General features: G+C 37.5%; 1 protein-coding gene and 1 pseudogene across 6 annotated transcripts in view; both read right to left on the minus strand.

The window, feature by feature from the left end:
* TXNDC16 (thioredoxin domain containing 16) overlaps nt 1-23,361 on the minus strand; it is a 123,186-nt gene that overhangs the window by 65,634 nt on the left and 34,191 nt on the right. For all 6 annotated transcript variants that reach the window (XM_049113170.1, XM_049113169.1, XM_049113168.1 and 3 more), the window contains one exon: nt 2,914-3,035. In XM_049113170.1, the coding sequence (XP_048969127.1) occupies nt 2,914-3,035 (122 nt within the window). The remainder of the gene's footprint in view (nt 1-2,913; nt 3,036-23,361) is intronic.
* Nucleotides 4,903-7,348, minus strand: LOC112657293 (leucine-rich repeat transmembrane neuronal protein 1-like; annotated as a pseudogene).

The raw sequence follows: 23,361 nt of genomic DNA on the forward strand, positions 1-23,361 counted from the left end.
TCAAGTCATTTCCCTCTGAGAATCTTGAAAGCATTGTTCCATTTTCTTCATTTTCTAGGACTGCAACTGAGAAGTCCAATGTGATTTTGATTCTTGATCCTTTAACTGTATACTCTTTCTGTAAGATTTTAGAACAGTGTTTGTTCCCACTATGCTGAAATTGCAAACTGAGATGCTTTGATGTGGCTCTAAGTTCCCCCATTATGCTGGGATTCAGTAAGCCCTCTTAATTTGGAAGCTCAACTTCTTCAGTTCTGGGAAATTTTCTCAAAGTATTTACTTGAAGTATTTCTTCCTTTCCATTTTATTTTCCCTTTTCTCCTCACTGCCATTTGGAGACAGTCACCTTCCCCTCCCTGACTGGATCTTCTACCACAAGAGTTTCATCACAGTATCCCACTTACCATTCTGACTTAGGGTTATCAACCACCTCAGCCAAAAACAATCCTTCTCATTCCACAAAGAAATTTAGCTTTTGTCACACTGTCATTCTCTCCAATACTGCTACCTCATAATCCTTCATGATTTTATTATCTCCATAGGTGATACTTGCAAATCCTAGCCTCTCAGTCTTTGGTCCTCTCTAGAGACTCCAGTGATCTCTCTTCAAGTCTACTTTAAACAATCGCTGCTGTGGTCCCACACCAAGCCTTGTCATTACCAATCACTTGCAAACCCCTCCAAAATCTCAATGTCTAGCATCCCCCCAACCCCCTCCTTCCATAAACACACACACCCCTCCATCTCCAGGTCACTCTGTCTAGCACATAATCCTCCAGGAACTATGGTCCTATCATTTTCACAGTCCTTCATTCCTTCAAATTTTCTCCTCCGTCTTAACCCAGCTTACATTCCATAGTTAGTCTTCCCTGCCTGTCTGGCTAAAACACAATCCATGTTAAATCAGATATTCTGCTTATTCTGTACTTACACTCATAAAAGTAAATGTGGCTGGAGGGAAAAAAAATAACAAAAACAAAAACCTGTTAGCATCACCACACTAATGATCTCACTTTATTTTTTATTTATTTATTTGAGAGAGATAGAGAGAGTGCACATGTGAACAGAGGAAGGAGCAGAGGGAGAGGATCTCAAGAAGACTCCGCACCTATGCCAAGCACGATCCTACAACCCTGATATCATGATCTGAGCCAAAATCTAGGGTCTGACACTTAACATACTGGCTCACACAGATGCCTCATGATTTCACTTTAGATTACTGATATCAACTATTATTGTTGCCTGGCAACCATTCTCTTTTAAGATTTTATTTACTTATTTTAGAGAACACAAGTGGGGGGAGGGGCAGAAGGGGAGAAAGAATCTTAAGCAGACTCCCCACTGATTGCAGAGCCCTACACGGGGCTCGATCTCAGCACACTGGGATCATAAACCTGAGCTGAAATCAATGGTCAGATGCTTAACTGGACTGAGCCACCCAGATGCCGCAACCATTCTTTATTTTCAGGCCTCCTAAAACAACTGTTTCATCTCTTCTTTCCTCAAGCTGATTTTATTTTTATTTCACTGAGAAAACATAGCCAATTAAAAAAGCAAAACCAAAAAAACTCCCACAAGCATATTTATCTACCCACTTAGCAAAACTGATGTCCATATTCTTTGTCTTCCCTCCTTTTACCATAGATGAATTTTCTGTGTTCCCAGCAAAGAACCACACCTTCCCTCATTCACTAGATTCCATCCCCTCTTATCTACATTGTTCCAGCAATTCTCCCCGCTTTTTCCTCCATGCTGTAGTTTCCGCTTTCTACTGGATCTTTCTTGTCAACATATAAATATGCTTCTTAAGAAATTCTTCACTTGAGGCACCTGGATAGCTTAGTGGTTGAGCGTCTGCCTTTGGCTCAGGTCATGACCCCGGGGTCCTGGGATCAAGTCCTGCACTGGACTCCGCAGGAGGAACCTGCTTCTCCCTCTGACTATGTCTCTGCCTCTCATTCTGTGTGTCTTTCATGAATAAATAAAATCTTTAAAAAAAAAAGAAAGAAAGAAATTCTTCACTTGACCCACATACTCTTCCAGCCACTGCCCCATTTTCTCCTTCCCTTAATAGCAAAACTTTCTCTAATGAATCTCCGTATTTACAGTCTCTAGTTGCTCTCTATTCTCTTGTACCCCTATCAGGCATTTACCCCACCACTCTACAGAAACTGTGCTTGTCAAGGTCAACAACAAATTCCATAGGGCTAAGTATAATGAGGCCAAGTGGCAGCTATTATCTTCATTAACCTTTCAGCATCATTTGACACAACTGTTCCTAACTCTTCCTTAAAACCCTATCTTCATTTGACTTGCAGGACATCCCTACCACACAGTCCATTCCTTCTGTCTCTTTTTTGGTTCTATCTAACTTCAGTAACCTGTAAATGTTGATGGATCTGAACAGTTCAGTCTTCTCTTTGCCATCTAACATCACTTCCTTTGTCATCTCTTCTGGTCTCACAGCTTTATCACACAAATTTATAACTCTAATCTGTATCTCCACCATCAAATGCAGACTAGTAATATCCAACTACCTTACTATGGTACCATGAGGACCATAAGGAAATAAAAATAGTAACTGACACAGGACACTCCTATATGTCGGGAACTATTTTAATTATTTGAATTCATTTGGTCCTCACGGTAACACTAAGAGGTAGGCATAGTTATTTTCACCAATCTTACTGATTAGGAAACTAAAGTTCCATAAGTTGTATAAGGTCATATTGTAAGTCATAGAGGCAGGGTGTCTAACCTAGGCAGTCTGGGCTCCAGGGTTTTTGTTCAATCAGTATACTATGCTGCTTGCTTAAAGAAAAAAAACATATTGGTATGGATGCTATTTTAAGTCCTGCAACATACTGAGACAAGTGCAGAGGCACAACAAAGATTAAGAGAAAAGTTAAATACCTGGTGTTCCAATGGCTCTTACGTAGGCGAATGCAATGTTGGCTTTTCCTTTCAGAGCATTTTCTATGTTCTGCAGGTCTTCCAGGGTGGTAATATATTTTACTTCATTAAAAAGAAGAGCACTGAAATAAACAGAGATGTAATTGGTAAAAGAATCTGATACATAGTTATTTAATATGTGTTTTCAGTAAGTTAAAGATCCTAATAAAAAAAAACTTTTTTTTAAGATTTTATTTATTTATTCATGAGAAACACAGAGAGAGAGAGGCAGAGACACAGGCAGAGGGAGAAGCAGGCTCCATGCAGGGAGCCCGAAGCGGGTCTCGATCCCGGGACTCCAGGATCACACTCCAGGCCGAAGGCAGGCGCTAAACCACTGAGCCACCCAGGGATCCCAAAAAAATAAACTTTTTTGAACAAATTATCAGTAGTTAGAACCTAAGTATTTTAATACTGAATTAAAAATCACTCTCTCAATTATTGGTCTGTCCCTGAGAATATCAAACAGGAACAGTCATGAGAAATGATGCTCCTTCTCCACAAGCATCTTAATGTATTTAAGTTGTATTCACTAACATCCTACTCTGGCCCAGTAATCCCTGACACACTCTCAGCCTGGAGCACATTTGAGCCATTTACACATCTAAACTGAAGGCTTCTTTCTATGGCATATAAGGCTCTGCATAACCTACTTCTCCAACTCCATTTTGTGTTATGTTCATTTCACCATACTTTAGGCACACCTCAGGCCTTTGCACACACAGTTCTCTTTGCTGAAAACTATTCTCTTTGCTACTTCTCATGTATCTGGTCTCAGTTTAAACATTGCTGCCTCAGAGAAACCTAACCTCTCAGTCCTATGTAATTAGGTCTGTACCATTTTTCTCTTTTATTTCACACTATTTGATCCTTTGTAGCACTTATCACAATTTATAATTGCTTATATATTTATTTACTTGTTTATCTCTGCATCTCTTATTAAACTGTTACCTTCCTGAGAGAGGCCTTGCATATTTTATCACTAAATCCATAATAATTTAGAATAGAGCCTAGTATACTATAAATAATCAATAAATATTTGTTGAATGAATTAAAGAAAAAGCAGGGTGGGTATTATTTATTCCTAGTCATTTGAAGAAATGCAAATCCAAAACAGAAGAGCTTACTCACTCAAAAATACATTTACAGAATTAGGAGCCAGGAACAGAACATAAAACAGGTCTCTTCATTCCTAATTCAGTGACCTTTCATTTAACCATAAATCTTCCAAAACATCTTTTCAATGTGTAGATAAATTATTCATATTTCTTCATCTAAAAGAATTTACTTTTTAAATTTTCTACTTCTACATAATCTATCCCTAACAACTCATTCCACTTAATCCCTACATGCATGCATGCACGTGTGTGTGTGTGTGTGTGTGTGTGCACACATGCATATCTATATTTTTGTTAGGCTTAACTTTTAAGGATTTTTAAAACCTGTTTCAAGTCCATGTACTTAAATAATCAAACTATCTCCAATAAACTCATCAACTATAGTTTTCTCTTATGGAAAATATGGCATTTTCTGAGAACACAACAGTTCTCAAACTTTTTAATCTCAGAATCCTTTTGTACTTTTAAAAATCACTGAGCTCCTCGAAGAGCTTTTGTTTATGTAATTATAGTTACCAAAATAGAAATTAAAAGTATAATTTAGAAATATTTGTTAATTCTTTTAAAAATAATAATAAACACCACTGCGTATTAATACTCTATTTAAAAATAACTAAATTTTCCAAAACAGTCATAAGAGTGGCATTGTTTTATACTTTTGCAAATCTCTTTAATACTTGGAATATACAGAAAACAGCTGGATTCTCATATTTGCTTCTTCATTCAATCTGTTGTAACATCACACAACATATCATATAGCCTCTAGAAACTAAATTCATAAGAGAATGAAAATGAAAAAGGCAAATGTCTTAGCATTATTAATACACTATAATGACTTCATGGGTACCCCGAAATAGGTGCCTTAAATTACACTGGTTTACATAGTTACCTATACATTATAGATTTCTTTAAGTTTTTTAAAAGAAATGTAAAACTTAATCTTCTGTAATTCCCAGGGCTCTTGTTTTGTTTTTAAAAGCAATACTTACTGAGCAGTACCCACTATTTGCTAGATATTTTCACATGTTTTCATTTAAATCTTCAGTGTTATTATTTAAATATTTTTTATGAAAACCGTAAATGCTATTTTAAACATTTTTGTTTACAAAAAAAATCAATTATTAGTATCTTTTTACACTCTCAGATTCCTTAATATGGACAAATTTCAGAGGAAGGAAAGAATTCTCAAGAAATTTAAGATAGACTGTCCTGAAAGTTGTGGGGCAGGGTTTTTGTTAGGTTTTATTTCATTTTTGTTTTTAAGACACAAGCTAAAAGGTCAAGTCTCTGGGTGATATCCCCCTTATAGTTTCAGTCAAGGAGTGTATCAGAGCACAGACCAGGAGACCCCAGCCTGGTGTTGACTGGTTGCCTCAGCTATCCCACATATTTGGTATTGCTCGGGTTGAGATTAACTGGGACAATCACACTTCACATCTCCTTGCTGGCTGCTGGAGGCAGGTACTGGATCCATACTCATTGATGACCACCAGAGCTCCCTTCAATGTGGCTCAGTTTGTAACCAACATAGTATTCCAGGGCAAACAAGGCAGCCATCTGATGCATGATCCATTTCTGCTTTTGCTTCCTGCGCTGCATGACAAAGTACTGTCTGAGCTGCCTGAGGCTGGCTGGGAAACACTTCCAGGAGAGAATACACCAGGACTATGATGAGGAAGGAGAAGATGTGGGCCATGGTGCCTATGACCCACCTGTGGATCTGCAGTGTTCTCAGCATGCTCACTGCTGGGGAAAGTAAAGTCACAGTAGCCAGTTGATGGGTGCCATCAAGTTGCCTCTCCCTGCTATCAGTAACCATGATGGCCAGATTGGCGAGAAGCCCCAGGTCACTGCGGTTGTCACAGCTGAGAGTGGATAAACGCTGGTGGACTCGGCCCCATCCTCACATAGGGGAAAGGTATACACAGCAGCTAGGACATCCTCATCCTGCACATACTCCTGGTTGGCACACTGCACGTGGCTATTGTAGCACCCCTGGAAGCTGCTGAGCCATGAGCCAGCCTGCACACATTGTGCCCATAGTCCCACAGGTTCCTGGCCAGGATGATGCTCATCAATGATTGCCAAGAGTTGAGGATCCAGGGCTCGATGTAGGTGAGGCAGTTGGAGTCCAGCTGCAGAAACTGAAGGTGCAGCATGGTCTCGAACACATGGGGCTCCATGTACTTGATCTTAGTGTCCAACAGATCCATTTTCTCCAGGTTTCAAACCCAGTCCAATAGCTAACCACAATGGCCACCTTGTGCCTCTTTAGGTAGAGGGAGTGCAGGGAGATGAGGTACAGAAGAGGGCAAAGTTCACCTTGACCAAGTCTTTGTGCTCCAGGTGTGGCTCAGTGCACACCACACTTTTTTGTTTTTTCACACCAGACTTTTGAGCTGACTGTATCCAATCTAAATATTCTTTATTATACACACACGAAACAGTCTGAGGAATTAAATGACGTGTCCAGATCATAGTGGTAGTCACAGGTAGAGCTGAGATTCAAATCCGGTCTTCCAACACTAATGTCAGAACTTTTCTAAACTATGTTTATTACTGACCACGCAAAAATGGGAAACCAGGTAAAAATGGAGGCAACTAATGAATGGCAAGGGAATCTTGGTGGCAATCTGGATTGTTGCTGCTTATACATTTTGGCTACCTTGTCTAGAATTTCCCTTGAAATATTTCAATCCAGACAGAGATGCCATCCAGTGAACTCAAATTAGACTACCATGTAAATTCGAGGCTTGAAAATTACATTTGCCCATTTACCTTTATTGCTCTAGCAGCTCTAATCTATTTGCTTCAAAAATCATTTCTGGGAATAGAAATCTCCCTAAACTTGTTTCTCAATAAAACTGGCAAATATAAATTAACAAAAGCTAACATTTTGGGGGTACCTCCCACATATCAGGCATAGTACTAAGCACTCCATGGTAGTGGTAATTTTATCAGTTTGGGGACTGCCCAGCTCTGAACTCTTCTCTTTTGCTTTGGAGATTTCCAGTTTTCTATGTCTTCACAGTGAGCAGAGCCTAAGTCCCCTCATAAAAGCTAAAATATAAACTTGCTCTTCTAGGCTCCCTGCTGCAAGGCATGGCCATATGACCCAGAATCACTTGCCTGACATTCTGGATCAGGAGCCAGTGATGTAAGAATAAGGGACAGTACAGAATTATTTCAAGAAGCGGTAGAGCAATAGTCAGCTTTAAAAGCAGGAATGACAGCAGTGTCAATAACAGCCCCAGAACAGGTGATGCAAGCTGTGGCATCTGACCCTCAGCAGTAATGCAACAGTCACCCCAGACTGGCTATGTGTTATGCTTTTGACTATAATTTAGAACTGTATTAATTCTGAGTCCAGTTCTCTAGCCATTCTATCGAGCCTGAGATTTCCTATATCCACTCCAAATCCTTTTCTGCTTAAGCCACTCAGACCCAGATTTTGAGGCTTATAACTAAAAACACTCAGAAAGGCACTCAGTCTTGCTTAATTTTCATTGCAACCATCTGAGATCAGTACTATCATTAACTCCATTTTAGAGATAAGGTCATGGGGCTCAGAGAGGTTACCCTGCCTAATGTCCCAAAGCTCATTAAGTAGTCATTATCCATGAGGTAATAATAACCAAAACTAATGACATTCATAATCTAATGATCTCCATGATTGTTCCCAGTGGCTTCCTAACTTTAATACATTTTTTATGTTAATTTCTAGAATATGGGGACATCTAAGGATCCCTAGGATCCATTCTCAGGCCTGTGCTCCTTCAGTCACAAAGAGGAAAATTACTGACAGAAATGGGTAAAAGGAAAAGTCTGTCTTGGCATTTTCTTGTTTAATGATGGGGTGAAAGAGCCTGGGGCTGCTCTGACCTGGGAGCTCTTCTTGCCCTAGAAAGGCTTTTCTTTTCCTTGGCATGCTTTTCCTGAGATCTTCCTATCACCATCATTATAATATTGCCCAGACCTGAATGGGTATCCAAGAAAGAAAGAAAGAAAGAAAGAAAGAAAGAAAGAAAGAAAAGAAAAGAAAGGAAAAGAAAGAACGAACAAACCTGAAAAGTCTATTTGACCCTGCTTTTGGAGCAGCAGACTGTTCTGCCTTTAAAAAAAAGAAAGAAAGAAAAGGAAAGAAAAGAAAAGAAAAGAAAAAGAAAAGAAAAGAAAAGAAAAGAAAAGAAAAGAAAAGAAAAGAAAGAAAAAGAAAAAGAAAAAGAAAAAGAAAAAGAAAAGAAAAAGAAAAGAAAAAGAAAAAGAAAAGAAAAAGAAAAAGAAAAAGAAAAAGAAAAAGAAAAAGAAAAAGAAAAAGAAAAAGAAAGAACGAACCTGAAAAGTCTATTTGACCCTGCTTTTGGAGCAGCAGGCTGTTCTGCCTTTAAAAAAAAAAAAAAAAAAAAAAAGACTATTTTTACATTTTGTTTCTGTCATTATTCCTAAAAAGAAGAAGGAGAAAAAAAAAAAAAAAGAAGAAGAAGAAGGAGGAGGAGGAGGAGGAGGAGGAGGAGGAGGAGAAAGGAAATGTTAACCATCTATTTTGCCATACCAAATCCCCATGACAAAAAAAAAAAAAAAAATGTTTTTTGAAAGAAAGAAAAAAACAGAGAGGGGAGAGGAAGGAGGGAAACAACACATTTTCGAAATTAATATGGCTAAAATAACAAACAGAAGCCACCTTTAAAATATAAAGGGAGAGTACAAGTCATAACAAATTCACAAATACTGGTCTTGTTCTTACTGCCATACATTGTATATTCTACTAGCTTATTCCTTATGAAATTTTATCACCAGAAACAATCTTGCAGGATTTCTGCTCCTTCCATTTTTAACAACCAAAAGGTGAAGTTTCCAAATTCATTCATCCATCAATCCAGTATTTTATGAACACCTAATACATGCCATGCATGGTGTTATGCACTGATATAAGGACTTGGAGGAAAGGGCACTGTTTGGGGAAATACATCTACCAGTTAACATAGGGCTATGAGGAATTCAAATGCAAGACAAGTAATTTTTTATTAAATTTCCCAGTAAAAAGTATGTCAAACAGGAACCCACCTGACAATATTAACCATAAACAAACTTGACACAGATGAAAGAATAAGCAATAGTCCAAATCTATTGAGAAAAGACCAACATGGGCACAGCTTAGGATCTTAGAAGAAGACATTTCTAAAAGCAGCTTTCTCCAGAGGTTCTATATAGGTTCTAGGTCATATCATCTTTAGACTCAATAGCCTGGCTTGGCAATAATATGTTGAAGAATAAAATATTAGCAGAAATTATGATAGTTGAAAATAATTCCTATAATATTTGAAGTTCACAACATTTTAGGTAGGATGTTAATTTAAAGGGAAAGAAACCATTTTGTGACAAAACACCGTCACAAGAATACCAAGTACCACATTTTTTTTCCAAGTACCACATTTTAATGAAGAGTTAATGATATTTCATTGTTTCTTATAGTACAGATAATCTTTCCTTTTTGCATCATTTCATGGTTTTTAGGAATCAACAATGAGTATAAGAATGGCCTTTCTTTGCAACTGCTACCTCATGGCAAACATCACAGCAACTATCACAGCATGAACTAAAATGAACTCACTTCTGTTGGCACTGTGTATGAAACAGAACCACAGGTAGATACCTGAATTTGGATTCCTTTTTTTTTTTTTTTTCCATAATTGCAAAAGGAGACTTCCTGCTTTTACACAGAGAAAAGCAATTAACACTTGTGGAGTAGTGGGTAAAACCCACAATTTATTTTCACAGGCATTACCTTATTTGATCTTCACAACAACCTCAAGAGGTTGCAATTGTAACATTTAAAAATGAGGAAAACTAGCAATCAGAAGAGATAAATTGTTCAGATCACACTATGGGAAATAAGGAACAGGGACTCAAATCCTCAGGAAATCCTGATTTCTTCATATATCATACAACTTTCTAATCCACATTTGAGATTATAGTGCCTTAATCTCCTATACTTCTACCTGACCTGCCTCACCCTGGTTAGATATATGATACTCTCAATCAACAAATAAAGATTAGTTGCTATTTTAACTTTCTAAGTATTACCTTTTTTCATCTAGAATCTGGGAGTAAAATTTTCCTCATATAGTTATCAAACCACTCAATTCTACTAGTTTTGACCATGTAAATTTTTGGAAACAGGACAAAGAACTTTTAGACTATAAATCCCAATTCTCACTTTTAAATTTTATTTATTTTGCAAATTTGTAACACTTTCCATATGCTTCAAAACACAAGGTACAAGAGTTGAAGAGTTAAGAGTCTACCCAGCTTCCCCATTCCATTCTGATAAAGAAGTATTATCAGTTTCCTGTGAACCTTGAATATGTATACTACATACATATAAGCCACAAACATGTATTTATATATGCCTCTGTTAGAAGACAATCCTCCCTGGATATTTCCATGTTCCTACACAGTCCACGCCTCCAAAAGATGAAACCTGGCATGACATAACATTGGAGACTATCTCCTCTGCACCTTCTAAGCTTGTCTCCTTTCCACTGAAGCCATCAACTCCCATTCAAGAAGCAATAAAACCTTTCCTATCTTCCCTGGGGCCAAAGAGTTAAATTTAGGGACAGAGACCTTCTGTTCCTATCCTAGAAAGAATTTGTTTACCAGAGAAAAAGATAAACTGAGCACTCTACCTCCAGAAAGAAAGATTAGATATGTCAGCTCCCATAAAAGCTTAGAGATTACTAATTTCTGGGTTCTCTTTCTCCAAACCTTGCCTATAGTCCAGGTATACACATATGGCTCTTACTTTGTTGCTCTGAGGAGAACTGGATAAGAGGGATCTAGTACTACCACGCTACCTTGGCTGCTGTCACTGCTGTGTGGTCTGACTTCTGATTCAGAGCCCTGGGGCTTCTGCAATTATATATACAAGTAGGGTAATATCAGAGACCCTTCAGAGATCTAGACATAACACCTGATGTCTTATATACATGGTGCTGTACTATATTTTAAACACTTGGTTTATTCCATTTAATATATCCTGAAAAATAATGCAAGAAAAAAATTTTTTTAGAGAGAAAGAGAAAACACACATGCATGAGTTGGGATGAGGAGAGGGAGAGAGAGAATCTTAAGCAGGCTCCACACCCAGCACAGAGCCTGACTCAGGGCTTCATCTCATGACCCTGAGGTCATGACCTGAGCTGAAATCAATAGTCAGAAGCTTAACTGACTAAACCACCCAGGTGACCCAATGTAAGAAAATGTTAATAGACCAGTAAGTCCGTATATTCTTGATCAATGATATTTTAGGAATACTTTAAATATCTTAACCAAAAAACACTTCTTAACTGGCCATAATGGTCCAAAATTAGATAATTCTTTAAATATTTTGTGTAAAGCTTAATCTAACTTTATATGTTATTCTATTATTAAATTTTTACTAACTTAATCTTTTTTCCAAATGCAATTTTCCTATATTCAGAGAATAAATGTTAGCTAAAACCTGATCTTTTCTGTTGCCAAAGAAGCAAAGTTCAAATATAATTGCAGATCACTGATCTCAATGAAAACATTCTACATAAAGAACAAATTCAAATGCTTTGAAGAAAAAAATAATAGCATGCGTTTACGCATTTTTAAAAAGCAAGCCAAATAAAGCAATATAAATATTCTAAAGTGCAAGTTTTAAGAACATATACAAGTATTTTGGGAAATATAAAAACAATCCAAGTATTATCTACAAATAGTTCTTCTTAATTATAAGACTAAGAAGTGGATTTAGGTAACAAATATCTGACAAGTTAATTGAAATTAACATATTTGAATAAATGTCAGTAAGTTTTGGCTCATCAGTTTATTACCTAATAAAATACTGAACTTAAACTTAGAAGAATTATTTATATATAACTATATTATATACAATATAATATATATACAGCTCTCTCTATATATTTAATATCAGATAATGGTGTCTTAGAAAAAAGATAAACATTTTATGTATATATTTAACATAAAATAACAATGTTTTAGGAAAAAACTTAAGGATATAAACAAAAATTTAAAAAAATAAATAAATAACTGTTTAGTTCTGAGTAATGGGATTATGAGGACTTTTAGGTGAGGTTTTCATGGCTTTCTATATTTCTCATGCATTCTAAAATATTCTGTTACTATAATCTAACTAGTTTGTTTTTCCAGTCTTTTTTTTATTTTTTAAGATCTTATTTACTGGGCAGCCCGGATGGCTCAGCGGTTTAGCACTGCCTTCAACCAGGGCGTGATCCTGGAGTCCCAGGATCGGGTCCTACGTCGGGCTCCCTGTATGGAGCCTGCTTCTCCCTCTGCCTGTGTCTCTGCCTATCTCTCTCTCTGTGTCTCATGAATAAATAAATAAGATCTTTTAAAAAAATCTTATTTATTCATTCATGTGAGACACAGAGAGAGAAGCAGAGACACAGGCAGAGGGAGGAGCAGGCTTTCTGCAGTAGCCTGATGCAGGATCGGAGCCCGGGACCCTGGGATCATGGCCTGAGCCAAAGGCAGACACTCGACCACTGAGCAATCCAGGCATCCCATGTTTTGCCAGTCTTCTTAAAAATAATAAAAATTTTAAAAAATAACACTAATAAAAATTCAGTAAGGTCAAAGGGCATAAACTTAATACATAAATAATATACTTCTATCTTTTACATACACATATTATACATACATATACACACATAAAATATCAATATGTATATTCTAGAAGACAATGAAAAAAAGAACCCATTTACAATAGAAACTAAAGAGATAAAATATCTAGCAATACATTTAAGTGTCCAGTCATAAATTTTGAAAGCATGAAAACTCTACTGCACCCAGGACAATTTACACGTTTAATGCAATCCCTATCAAAATACCATGGACTTTCTTCAGAGAGTTAGAACAAATTATTTTAAGATTTGTGTGGAATCAGAAAAGACCCCGAATAGCCAGGGGAATTTTAAAAAAGAAAACCATATCTGGGGGCATCACAATGCCATATTTCAGGTTGTACTACAAAGCTGTGGTCATGAAGACAGTGTGATACTGGCACAAAAACAGACACATAGATCAATGGAACAGAACAGAGAATCCAGAAGTGGACCCTCAACTTTATGGTCAACTAATATTCGACAAAGCAGGAAAGACTATACACTGGAAGAAAGACAGTCGCTTCAATAAATGGTGCTGGGAAAATTGGACATCCACATGCAGAAGAATGAAACTAGACTACTCTCTTGCACCATACAGTAAAATAAACTCAAAATGGATGAAAGATCTAAATGTGAGACAAGATTCCATCCAAATCCTAGAGGAGAACACAGGTTACACCCTTTTTGAACTTGGCCACAGTAACTTCTTGCAAGATACATCCACGAAGGCAAAAGAAACAAAAGCAAAAATGAACTACTGGGACTTCATCAAGATAAGAAGCTTTTGCACAGCAAAGGATACAGTCAACAAAACTAAAAGACAGCCTACAGAATGGGAGAAGATATTTGCAAATGATGTATCAGATAAAGGGCTAGTTTCCAAGATCTATAAAGAACTTATTAAACTCAACACCAAAGAAACAAACAATCCAATCATGAAATGGGCAAAAGACATGAAGAGAAATCTTACAGAGTAAGACATAGACATGGCCAACATGCACATGAGAAAATGTTCTGCATCACTTGCCATCAGGGAAATACAAATCAAAACCACAATGAGATACCACCTCATACCAGTGAGCATGGGGAAAATTAACAAGGCAGGAAACCACAATTTTTGGAGAGGATGTGGAGAAAGGGGAACCCTCTTACACTGTTGGTGGGAATGTGAACTGGTGCAGCCACTCTGGAAAACTGTGTGGAGGTTCCTCAAAGAGTTAAAAATAGACCTGCCCTACAACCCTGCAATTGCACTGTTGGGGATTTACCCCAAAGATACAGATGCAATGAAACGCCAGGACATCTGCACCCCGATGTTTCTAGCAGCAATGTCCACAATAGCCAAACTGTGGAAGGAGCCTCAGTGTCCATCGAAAGATGAATGGATAAAGAAGATGTGGTTTATGTATACAATGGAATATTACTCAGCCATAAGAAATGACAAATACCCACCATTTGCTTCAACGTGGATGGAACTGGAGGGTATTATGCTGAGTGAAATAAGTCAATCGGAGAAGGACAGACATTATATGGTCTCATTCATTTGGGGAATATAAATAATAGTGAAAGGGAATATAAGGGAAAGGAGAAGAAATGTGTGGGAAATAAAAGAAAGGGAGACAGAACATAAAGACTCCTAACTCTGGGAAACGAACTAGGGGTGGTGGAAGGGGAGGAGGGCGGGGGCTGGGAGTGAATGAGTGACGGACACTGAGGGAGGCACTTGACGGGATGAGCACTGGGTGTTATTTTGTATGTTGGCAAATTGAACACCAGTAAAAAATAAATTTATTATAAAAAAATAAAAAATAAAAATAAAACTCTACTGCAGGTCACAAAAGAAAAGCTAATGTAAAGACATCAGGTTCTGGAATGGAAAGATTCATTATAAAGATGTCAACTGTCCCTAAAATAATTTATAAATTTAATGCCAGTAGGATTTAGTCAGGGAGGGGAAGAAACCAAACAAGATAATTTTAAATGTCATATGTAAACAAAGCAAACAAACAATTCTGAAGACAGAAATATGAAGGGCCTGGACCTTTCAGATATTGTATTATAATGCTTTAATAATTACATATATAAAATATATATATTTAAATGAAACAGTCCAAAAATAGACCCAAATATACACACATGAGAGTTTAGTATAAAAGGTAATGTCTTGAATAGTGAAGAGATTCACTAATCTCAGTTGTATTGAGACAACTATATAGCCAACTGGATAATATAGAGCTAAATCCATTCTTTATACTAGTTAAATTCCAAACATCAAAGATTTATGTTTAAAACTGAAACTGTTAAAACATTGAGAAGAAATACATCCACACAAATAGAAGCTCATCTTTGACAAAGGAGCAAAAGCAATTTAATGAAGGAAGGATATCTAAAACAACTGGACATTCACATGCAAACAAATGAAATTAGACACCGGCTTTATATTTTCACAATAACTCAAATGAATCATAGATCTAAATGTAAAACATACAACTATAAAATTTACAGAAGATAACATAGAAAATCTTGGTGACCTTGAATTTGGCAAAGAGTTTTTAGATACAACACAAAAAGCAAAATCCATGAAAGAAAAAATTGTAAGCTGGATTTCATTATTATTTTTTAGAACCCTGCTTTGTAAAAGACACTGTTAAGAAAATGAAAAAAAAAAAAAAAAAAACCAAGCCTGAGAGAAAATATTTGCAAGATGTCTAATAAAGAATGTGTATTCAAAATATATAAAAGAAATCTTAAATGGCATTGGGAAAACTAGATAACTATATGCAAAAGAATAAAACTGGACCACTATCTTATACCATGTACCAAAATAAATTCAAAATGGATTAAAGTCTTAATGTAAGACCTGGAATCATAAAACTCCTACAAGAAAACATAGGCAGTAAGTCTTTGATCTGTCTTAGAAATATTTTGGGGGACTAATCTCCTCAGGCAAAAGCAACACAAGCTAAAATAAACAAATGGGATTGTATCAACCATAAAGCTTTACACAGCAAAGAAAATCATCAGCAAAAAGAAAAGACAACCTACTGAATGTAAGAAGGTCTTAGCAAATTATACATCTAACAAGAAGTTAATATCCAAAATATATAAAGACCTTATACAACTTAAAATAAAAAAAAACAAATAACCCAATTAAAAAATAGGGAGAGGACTTGAATAGACAATTTTCCAAAAAAGACATACAGATGGCAAACAGATGCATGAAAAGATGCTCAATATCACTAATCAGCAGAGAAATGCAAATCAAAATGACAATATCACCTCATACCTGTCAGATTGGCTATTATCAAAAAGACAAAAAAAAAAAAAAAAAAGTGCTCCTGAAGATATAAAGGATCCCTTGTACACTACTGGTGGGAATGTAAATTGGTTGCAACCACTATGGAAAACTGTATGGAGGTTCCTCAAAAAATTACAAACAGAACTACCATATGACCTAGCAATTCCATTTCTAGGTATTTATCTGAAGGAAACAAAGACATCAAACTGTAAAAATATATGCACTCCTATATTCATTGCATTATTTACAATAGCCAAAACACAGAAGCAACCTAAGTGTCTATGGATAGATGGATTAAAAAAAAGTGATACACACACAATACAGTATTACTCACCACAAAATAGAATGAAATCTTACCATTTGAGATAACATGGATGGACCTAGAGTATATTCTGTTAATTGAAATAAGTCAGAGAAAGACAAATACCATATGATTTCACTTATATGTGGAATCTAAAAAACAAAAGAACAAAACAGACTCAAAGCAGGAGGGGTTGAGGGCAAAATAGATGAGGAGGATTAAAAGTCACCAACTCACAGTAACTTCTTGCAAGATACATCCACGAAGGCAAAAGAAACAAAAGCAAAAATGAACTATTGGGACTTCATCAAGATAAGAAGCTTTTGCACAGCGAAGGATACAGTCAACAAAACTCAAAGACAACCTACAGAATGGGAGAAGATATTTGCAAATGACGTATCAGATAAAGGGCTAGTTTCCAAGATCTATAAAGAACTTATTAAACTCAACACCAAAGAAACAAACAATCCAATCATGAAATGGGCAAAAGACATGAACAGAAATCTCACAGAGGAAGACATAGACATGGCCAACAAGCACATGAGAAAATGTTCTGCATCACTTGCCATCAGGGAAATACAAATCAAAACCACAATGAGATACCACCTCACACCAGTGAGAATGGGGAAAATTAACAAGGCAGGAAACAACAAATGTTGGAGAGGATGCGGAGAAAAGGGAACCCTCTTACACTGTTGGTGGGAATGTGAACTGGTGCAGCCACTCTGGAAAACTGTGTGGAGGTTCCTCAAACAGTTAAAAATAGACCTGCCCTACGACCCAGCAATTGCACTGTTGGGGATTTACCCCAAAGATACAGATGCAATGAAACGCCGGGACACCTGCACCCCGATGTTTATAGCAGCAATGGCCACGATAGCCAAACTGTGGAAGGAGCCTCGGTGTCCAACGAAAGATGAATGGATAAAGAAGATGTGGTTTATATATACAATGGAATATTCCTCAGCCATTAGAAATGACAAATACCCACCATTTGCTTCAACGTGGATGGAACTGGAGGGTATTATGCTGAGTGAAGTAAGTCAGTCGGAGAAGAACAAACATTATATGTTCTCATTCATTTGGGGAATATAAATAATAGTGAAAGGGAATATAAGGGAAGGGAGAAGAAATGTGTGGGAAATATCAGAAAGGGAGACAGAACGTAAAGACTGCTAACTCTGGGAAAAGAACTAGGGGTGGTAGAAGGGGAGGAGGGCGGGGGGTGGGAGTGAATGGGTATCGGGCACTGGGGTTATTCTGTATGTTAGTAAATTGAACACCAATAAAAAATAAATTAAAAAAAAAAGTCACCAACTCAGAGAGGGAGGTAAAATGGTAGAAGAGTAGAGGATCTCATTTCATCTGGTCTCTTGAATTTAGCTAGATAACTATTAAATCACTCTGAACACCTGTGAATTCAACCTAAGATATAAGAATTCCTGGAATTCTACAAATAGAAAAGAGACTGCTTTTTGCAAGGTAGGAGTATGGAGAAGAGAAAGAAAGGGGGTATATTGGAAGATAAACAGCAGTGGGGAGGGAGCCTCTGAAACTTGACTATCAAAAAGTGATACAGTCCTAGGGTACAAAATCAGAACCTTTAGAAATCAACTCCAGTGAGAGACCTCCCTGTGTGAAAGGTGCTCAGTGGTAAAGTGGGGCAGAATCCTAGGTGACCTCGGGATCCCCGGGGTCACAGAGAGAATGGGGGTGCCTGAGCCAGCAGAGTTCCCAATCACTGGAGCAAGAAACCCTTAACGGTCTGGAGCCCAGGAGAGAGCTCTCAGCTGAGTTTGCCATAAACCTCAACTACTGCATGATTTGGCAACAGCACTCAGTGTGGGGGGCATGAAGGTGTCTTGCGAAGGACAAAAAAAGTGGCAGCCCTCTGCCTTCCCCGGAGTGGGCACCACCAGGCGACTGCTCTGCATACAAGGGCCTGGCAAAGAACAAGTGTGGCAAATGTGCGACCCTCCACCTTCCCCCAGGAGGATCAGTGCATACCACCTGCAAAGTGTGGCATGCACAAAACTGAAGACTGCTTATCCTTAAGGGTTTACTGAAGAAAGGAGACCACAATCTTCAGCTCCAGGGCTGAAGATCTGGGCTTGGCCATTTTTATTCTCATCCTCTAAAGAGGCACAGGGAACCTTCAGGGAATAAAAGTCACATTAAAAAAAAATAAAATAAAACAACCCAGAAACAGCTTACACTGAGCTCAAGCCCCTGGGCAAGGGGTGGTACAACTCTGCCCAAAGTCACTTGAGAATCCGTGCAGCAGGCCCCTCCCTCAGAAAACTAGCTGGAAGAAAAGGGAACACCAAGTATAGGGAGCACAGGGCACTGCAAAACTCCAGTGCTAGGGGAAAACAGTATATAGAATTCGAGGGTTTTTCTCATGAGTCATTTATATTTCAATTTAAAATTTTCCTTTTCTTGGGACGCCTGGGTGGCTCAATGGTTGAGCATCTGCCTTCGGTTCAGGGCATGATCCCAGAATCCCTGGATCGAGTCCTACACGTCAGGCTCCCCACAGGAAGCTTGCCTCTCCCTCTGCCTATGTCTCTGCCTCTTCTCTACATGTCTCTCATGAATACATTTTTTTTATTTTATTTTTTTTCCATTTCAACTAGTTTATTTTATCAGCTCTTTGGTTTTAAGTCTTTTTTAATTTATTTTTTTTAAAGATTTTATTTATTTGTTCATGAGAGACACAGAGAGAGAAGCAGAGACATAGACAGAGGGAGAGGCAGGCTCTCCATGGGGAACCCAATGCAGGACTTGATCCCAAGACCCCAGGATCATGACCTGAGCCAAATGAAGACGCTCAACCACTGATCCACCCAGGCGTCTCTAAGTCTTTTTTTTCACTTTCATTTTTTATATTTACATTTCATAGATATATTCTTCATTTTTGGCTTCCTTTCACCATATTCAATTTTATTTTTGTACATATAAGTTTTGCTTTCTTTATAGTTTCAGGATTTATTGTCTTCTAACACACAAACAAAATACACACAGGACCAAGTGGGTCACCCTGTTTTGTCCACCTGGAAGATTATGCTCTCTCCCCTCCCCTTCTGATTTCTTTTTTTTTTTTTTCCTTTTTTTTTTTCTTTTTTGGTTTCTGACCTTTTCAGATTTATCTAGTGTGTATTTTGTGTGGACCGTGGTTGATATTTCTGATTTCATTTACTCATTCAGCCATTCTTCTCTGGGCAAATGAATAGAAGGAAGAATTCACAACAAAAGAAAGAAACAGAGGTAATATTCTCTGCCACAGATCTAATCGATATGGATGCAAGTAAGACGTCAGAGCTGGAATTCAGGATAACAATTACAAAGTTACTACCTGAGCTTGAAAAAAAGCATAAAAGACACTAGAGAATCTCATAGTGTAGAAATGAAATCTAATCAAACCAAAATTAAAAATGCTATGAGATGCAGGTTATATTGGATCTCTAAACAGTTTGGGTAAATGAGGCAGAAAAGAAAGCAAGTGATACAGAAAACAAGTTAATGGAAAGGAAGGAAGCTGAAGAAAAGAGAGAAAAACAATGAATGGACTGTGAGGGGAGGCTTTGAGAAATCAATGATGCCATAAAACAAAACAATATTAGAATTATTGGAGTTCCTGAGGGAGAAGAAAGAGAGAGAGAATGAGATAGAAGGTGTATTTGAGCAAATCATAGCTTAGAATCTCCCTAATCTGAGGAAGGAAATGACATTCAAGTCTAAGAGGTAGAGAAGACCCCTCCCAAAAATCAATAAAAATAGATCAACACCCTGATAAATAATACTGAAACTTGCAAATTTCAGAAATAAAGAGAAAATCCAGAAAGCTCAAGATAAGAACTCCTTAACCTACAGGGGCAAGAACATTAGACTAGCAGCAGACCTATCTACAGAGACATGGCAAACCAGGAAGGGCTAGAATGACATATTCAAATATTAAATGAGAAAAGCATGCAGCCAAGAATACTTCATCCAGCAAGGCTGTCATTCAGAATGGAAGAAAAGATAAAGAGCTTCCAGGACAGACCAAAACTGAAAGAATATGTGACTACTAAACCAGCCCTGAAAGAAATATTAAAGGGGAATCCTGTAACTGAAGAGGGAGTCCAACAGTAACACAGACCAGAAAGAAACAGGAATTTTATAGGCAATACAATGGCACTAAATGCATATCTCTTAATAGTTATTCTGAATGTAAATAGGTTAAATGCTCCAATCAAAAGATATAGGGCATCAGATTGGATAAAAAAGTAACCCACCCATATGCTGTCTACCAAAGACTCATTTTAGACCTAAAGACACCTCCAGATTGAAAGTGAAGGGGTAGAGAGCCATTTATCATGCTAATGGACCTCAAAAGAAAGCTGGAGTGGCAATCCTTCTATCAGACAAATTAGATTTTAAACCAAAGACTGTAGTAAGGGATGAAAAGGGACAATACATCATACTTAAAGGGTCTATCCAACAAAAATATCTGACAATCATAAATATTTATGCTTCTATCTTGTGAGCAGCCAATTACATCAACCAATAACGACCAAAGTAAAAAAACACATTTATAATAATATAATAATAGCAGGGTATTTCAACACCCACACACCACAATGGATAGATCATCTAAGCAGAAGATCAACAGGAAACAAGGGCTTTGAATGACACACTGGACCAGATGGATTTCACAGATATAGAGAAAGGGAGCATTCCGCCTTAAAGCACAATATACATTCTTTTCAAGTGCACATAAAATATTCTCCAGAATAGATCACATTCTGGGTCACAAATCAGGTTTCGACTGATACCAAAAGACTGGGATTCTTCCCTGCATATTTTCAGACCATAATGTTTTAAAACTGGAACTCAATCACAAGAGGAAATCTGAAAGGAACTCAAACACTTGGAGGTAAAGAGTATCCTACTAAAGAACAAATGGGTCAACCAGGAAATTAAAGAAGAATTTAAAAAATTCATAGAAACAAAGGAAAATGAAAACACAACTACTCAAAACTGTTGGGATGCAGCAAAGGTGATCCTAAGAGGGAAATAAGTAGATAGCAACACAAGTCTCTCAAAAAAACAGAAAAGTCTCAAATGCACAAAGTAACCAACCTTACCTAAAGAAGCCAGAGAAAGAACAACAAATAAAGCCTAAACCCAGCAGGAGAAAACAAAAAATAAAGATTAGAGCAGAACTCAATGAAATAGGGCAGCCCAGGTGGCTCAGCGGTTTAGCACTGCCTTTAGCCCAGGGCGTGATCCTGGAGACCCAGCATCAAGTCCCATGTCGGGCTCCCTACATGGAGCCTGCTTCTCCTTCTGCCTGTGTCTCTGCGCCTCTCTCTCTCTCTCTCTCTGTGTGACTATCATAAATAAATAAAAATTAAAAAAAAAAACTCAATGAAATAGAAACCAAAAGAACAGCAAAACAGATCAATGAAGCTAGAAGCTGGTTCTTTGCAAAAATTAGTAAGATTGATAAACCCCTAGCCAGACTCATCAAAAAGAAAAAGAAAGGACCCAAATTAATAAAATCATGAATGAAAGAGGAGAGATCATGATCAACACCACGGAAATACAATTTTAAGAATATATTATGAGCAACTATATGCCAACAAATTAGGCAACCTGGAAGAAATGAATACATTCCTAGAAACTTATAAACTACCAAAACTGGAACAGGAAGAAATAGAAAACCTGAACAGACCCATAGCCAGCAAGGAAATTGAAACAGTAATCAAAAATTTCTCAAGAAACAAGAGTCTAGAGCCAAATAGCTTCCCAGAGGAATTCTACCAAATATTTAAAGAAGAACTAACACCTATTCCTCCGAAGCTGTTTCAAAAAACAGAAATGGAAAGAAAATTTCCAAACTCATTCTATGAGGCCAGCATTACCTTAATCCTAACACCAGACAAAGACCTCATTAAAAAGTAGAATTACATGGGCAGCCCAGGTGGCTCAGCAGTTTAGTGCCACCTTCAGCCCAGGGTGTGATCCTGGAGATCCGGGATCGAGTCCCACATCAGGCTCCCTGCATGGAGGCTGCTTCTCCCTCTGCCTATGTCTCTGCCTCTCTCTCTTTCTCTCTCTTTCTGTGTCTCTCATGAATAAATAAAATCTTTTTAAAAAAATATGCTTATAAAAAAATAGAATTACAGACCAATATCCCTGATGAACATAGATGCCAAAATTCTCACCAAGATACTAGCCAATAGGATCCAACAGTACATTAAAAGGATTATTTACCACTACCAAGCAGGATTTAATCCTGATCTGGAAGATGGTTCAGCATTAGCAAATCAATCAAAATGATACATCACATTAATAAAAGAAAGGACAAGGAATATATGATCCTCCCAACTGATGCAGAAAAAGCCTTTGACAAAATACAGCATCCTTTCTTGATTAAAACTCTTCTAAATGTAGGGATAGAGAATAGAAGAAACATACCTCAATACAATAAAAGCCATCTACAAAGAGCCCACAGAGAATATCATGCTCAATAGGGAAAAACTGAGAGGGTAGCCCTGGTGGCCCAGCGGTTTAGCGCTGCCTTTGGCCCGGGGTGTGATCCTGGAGACCTGTGATCAAGTCCCACATCAGGCTCCCTGTGTCTCTGCCCCCACCTCTCTCTCTCTCTCTCTCTCTCTCTCTCTCTCTCTCTCTGTGTGTGTGTGTGTGTGTGTCTGTCTGTCATGAGTAAATAAATAAAATCTTAAAAACAAAAAAACTGAGAGCTTTTCCCCTAAGGTCAGGAACACAACAGAGATGTCCACTCTCACTACTGTCGTTCAACACAGTACTAGAACTCCTATCTCAGCAATCAGACAACAAAAGGAAATAAAAGGCATTCAAATTGGCAAAGAAGAAGTCAACCTCTCCCTTTGCAGATGACATGATACTGTATATGAAGAACCCAAAAGAATCCAACCCCCAAATTGCTAGAAGTCATACAGCCATTCAACAATATGGCAAGATACAAAATCAATGCACAGAATTCAG

The sequence above is a fragment of the Canis lupus genome, chromosome 8, assembly GCF_003254725.2.
Source record: "Canis lupus dingo isolate Sandy chromosome 8, ASM325472v2, whole genome shotgun sequence".
NCBI lineage: Eukaryota > Metazoa > Chordata > Mammalia > Carnivora > Canidae > Canis > Canis lupus.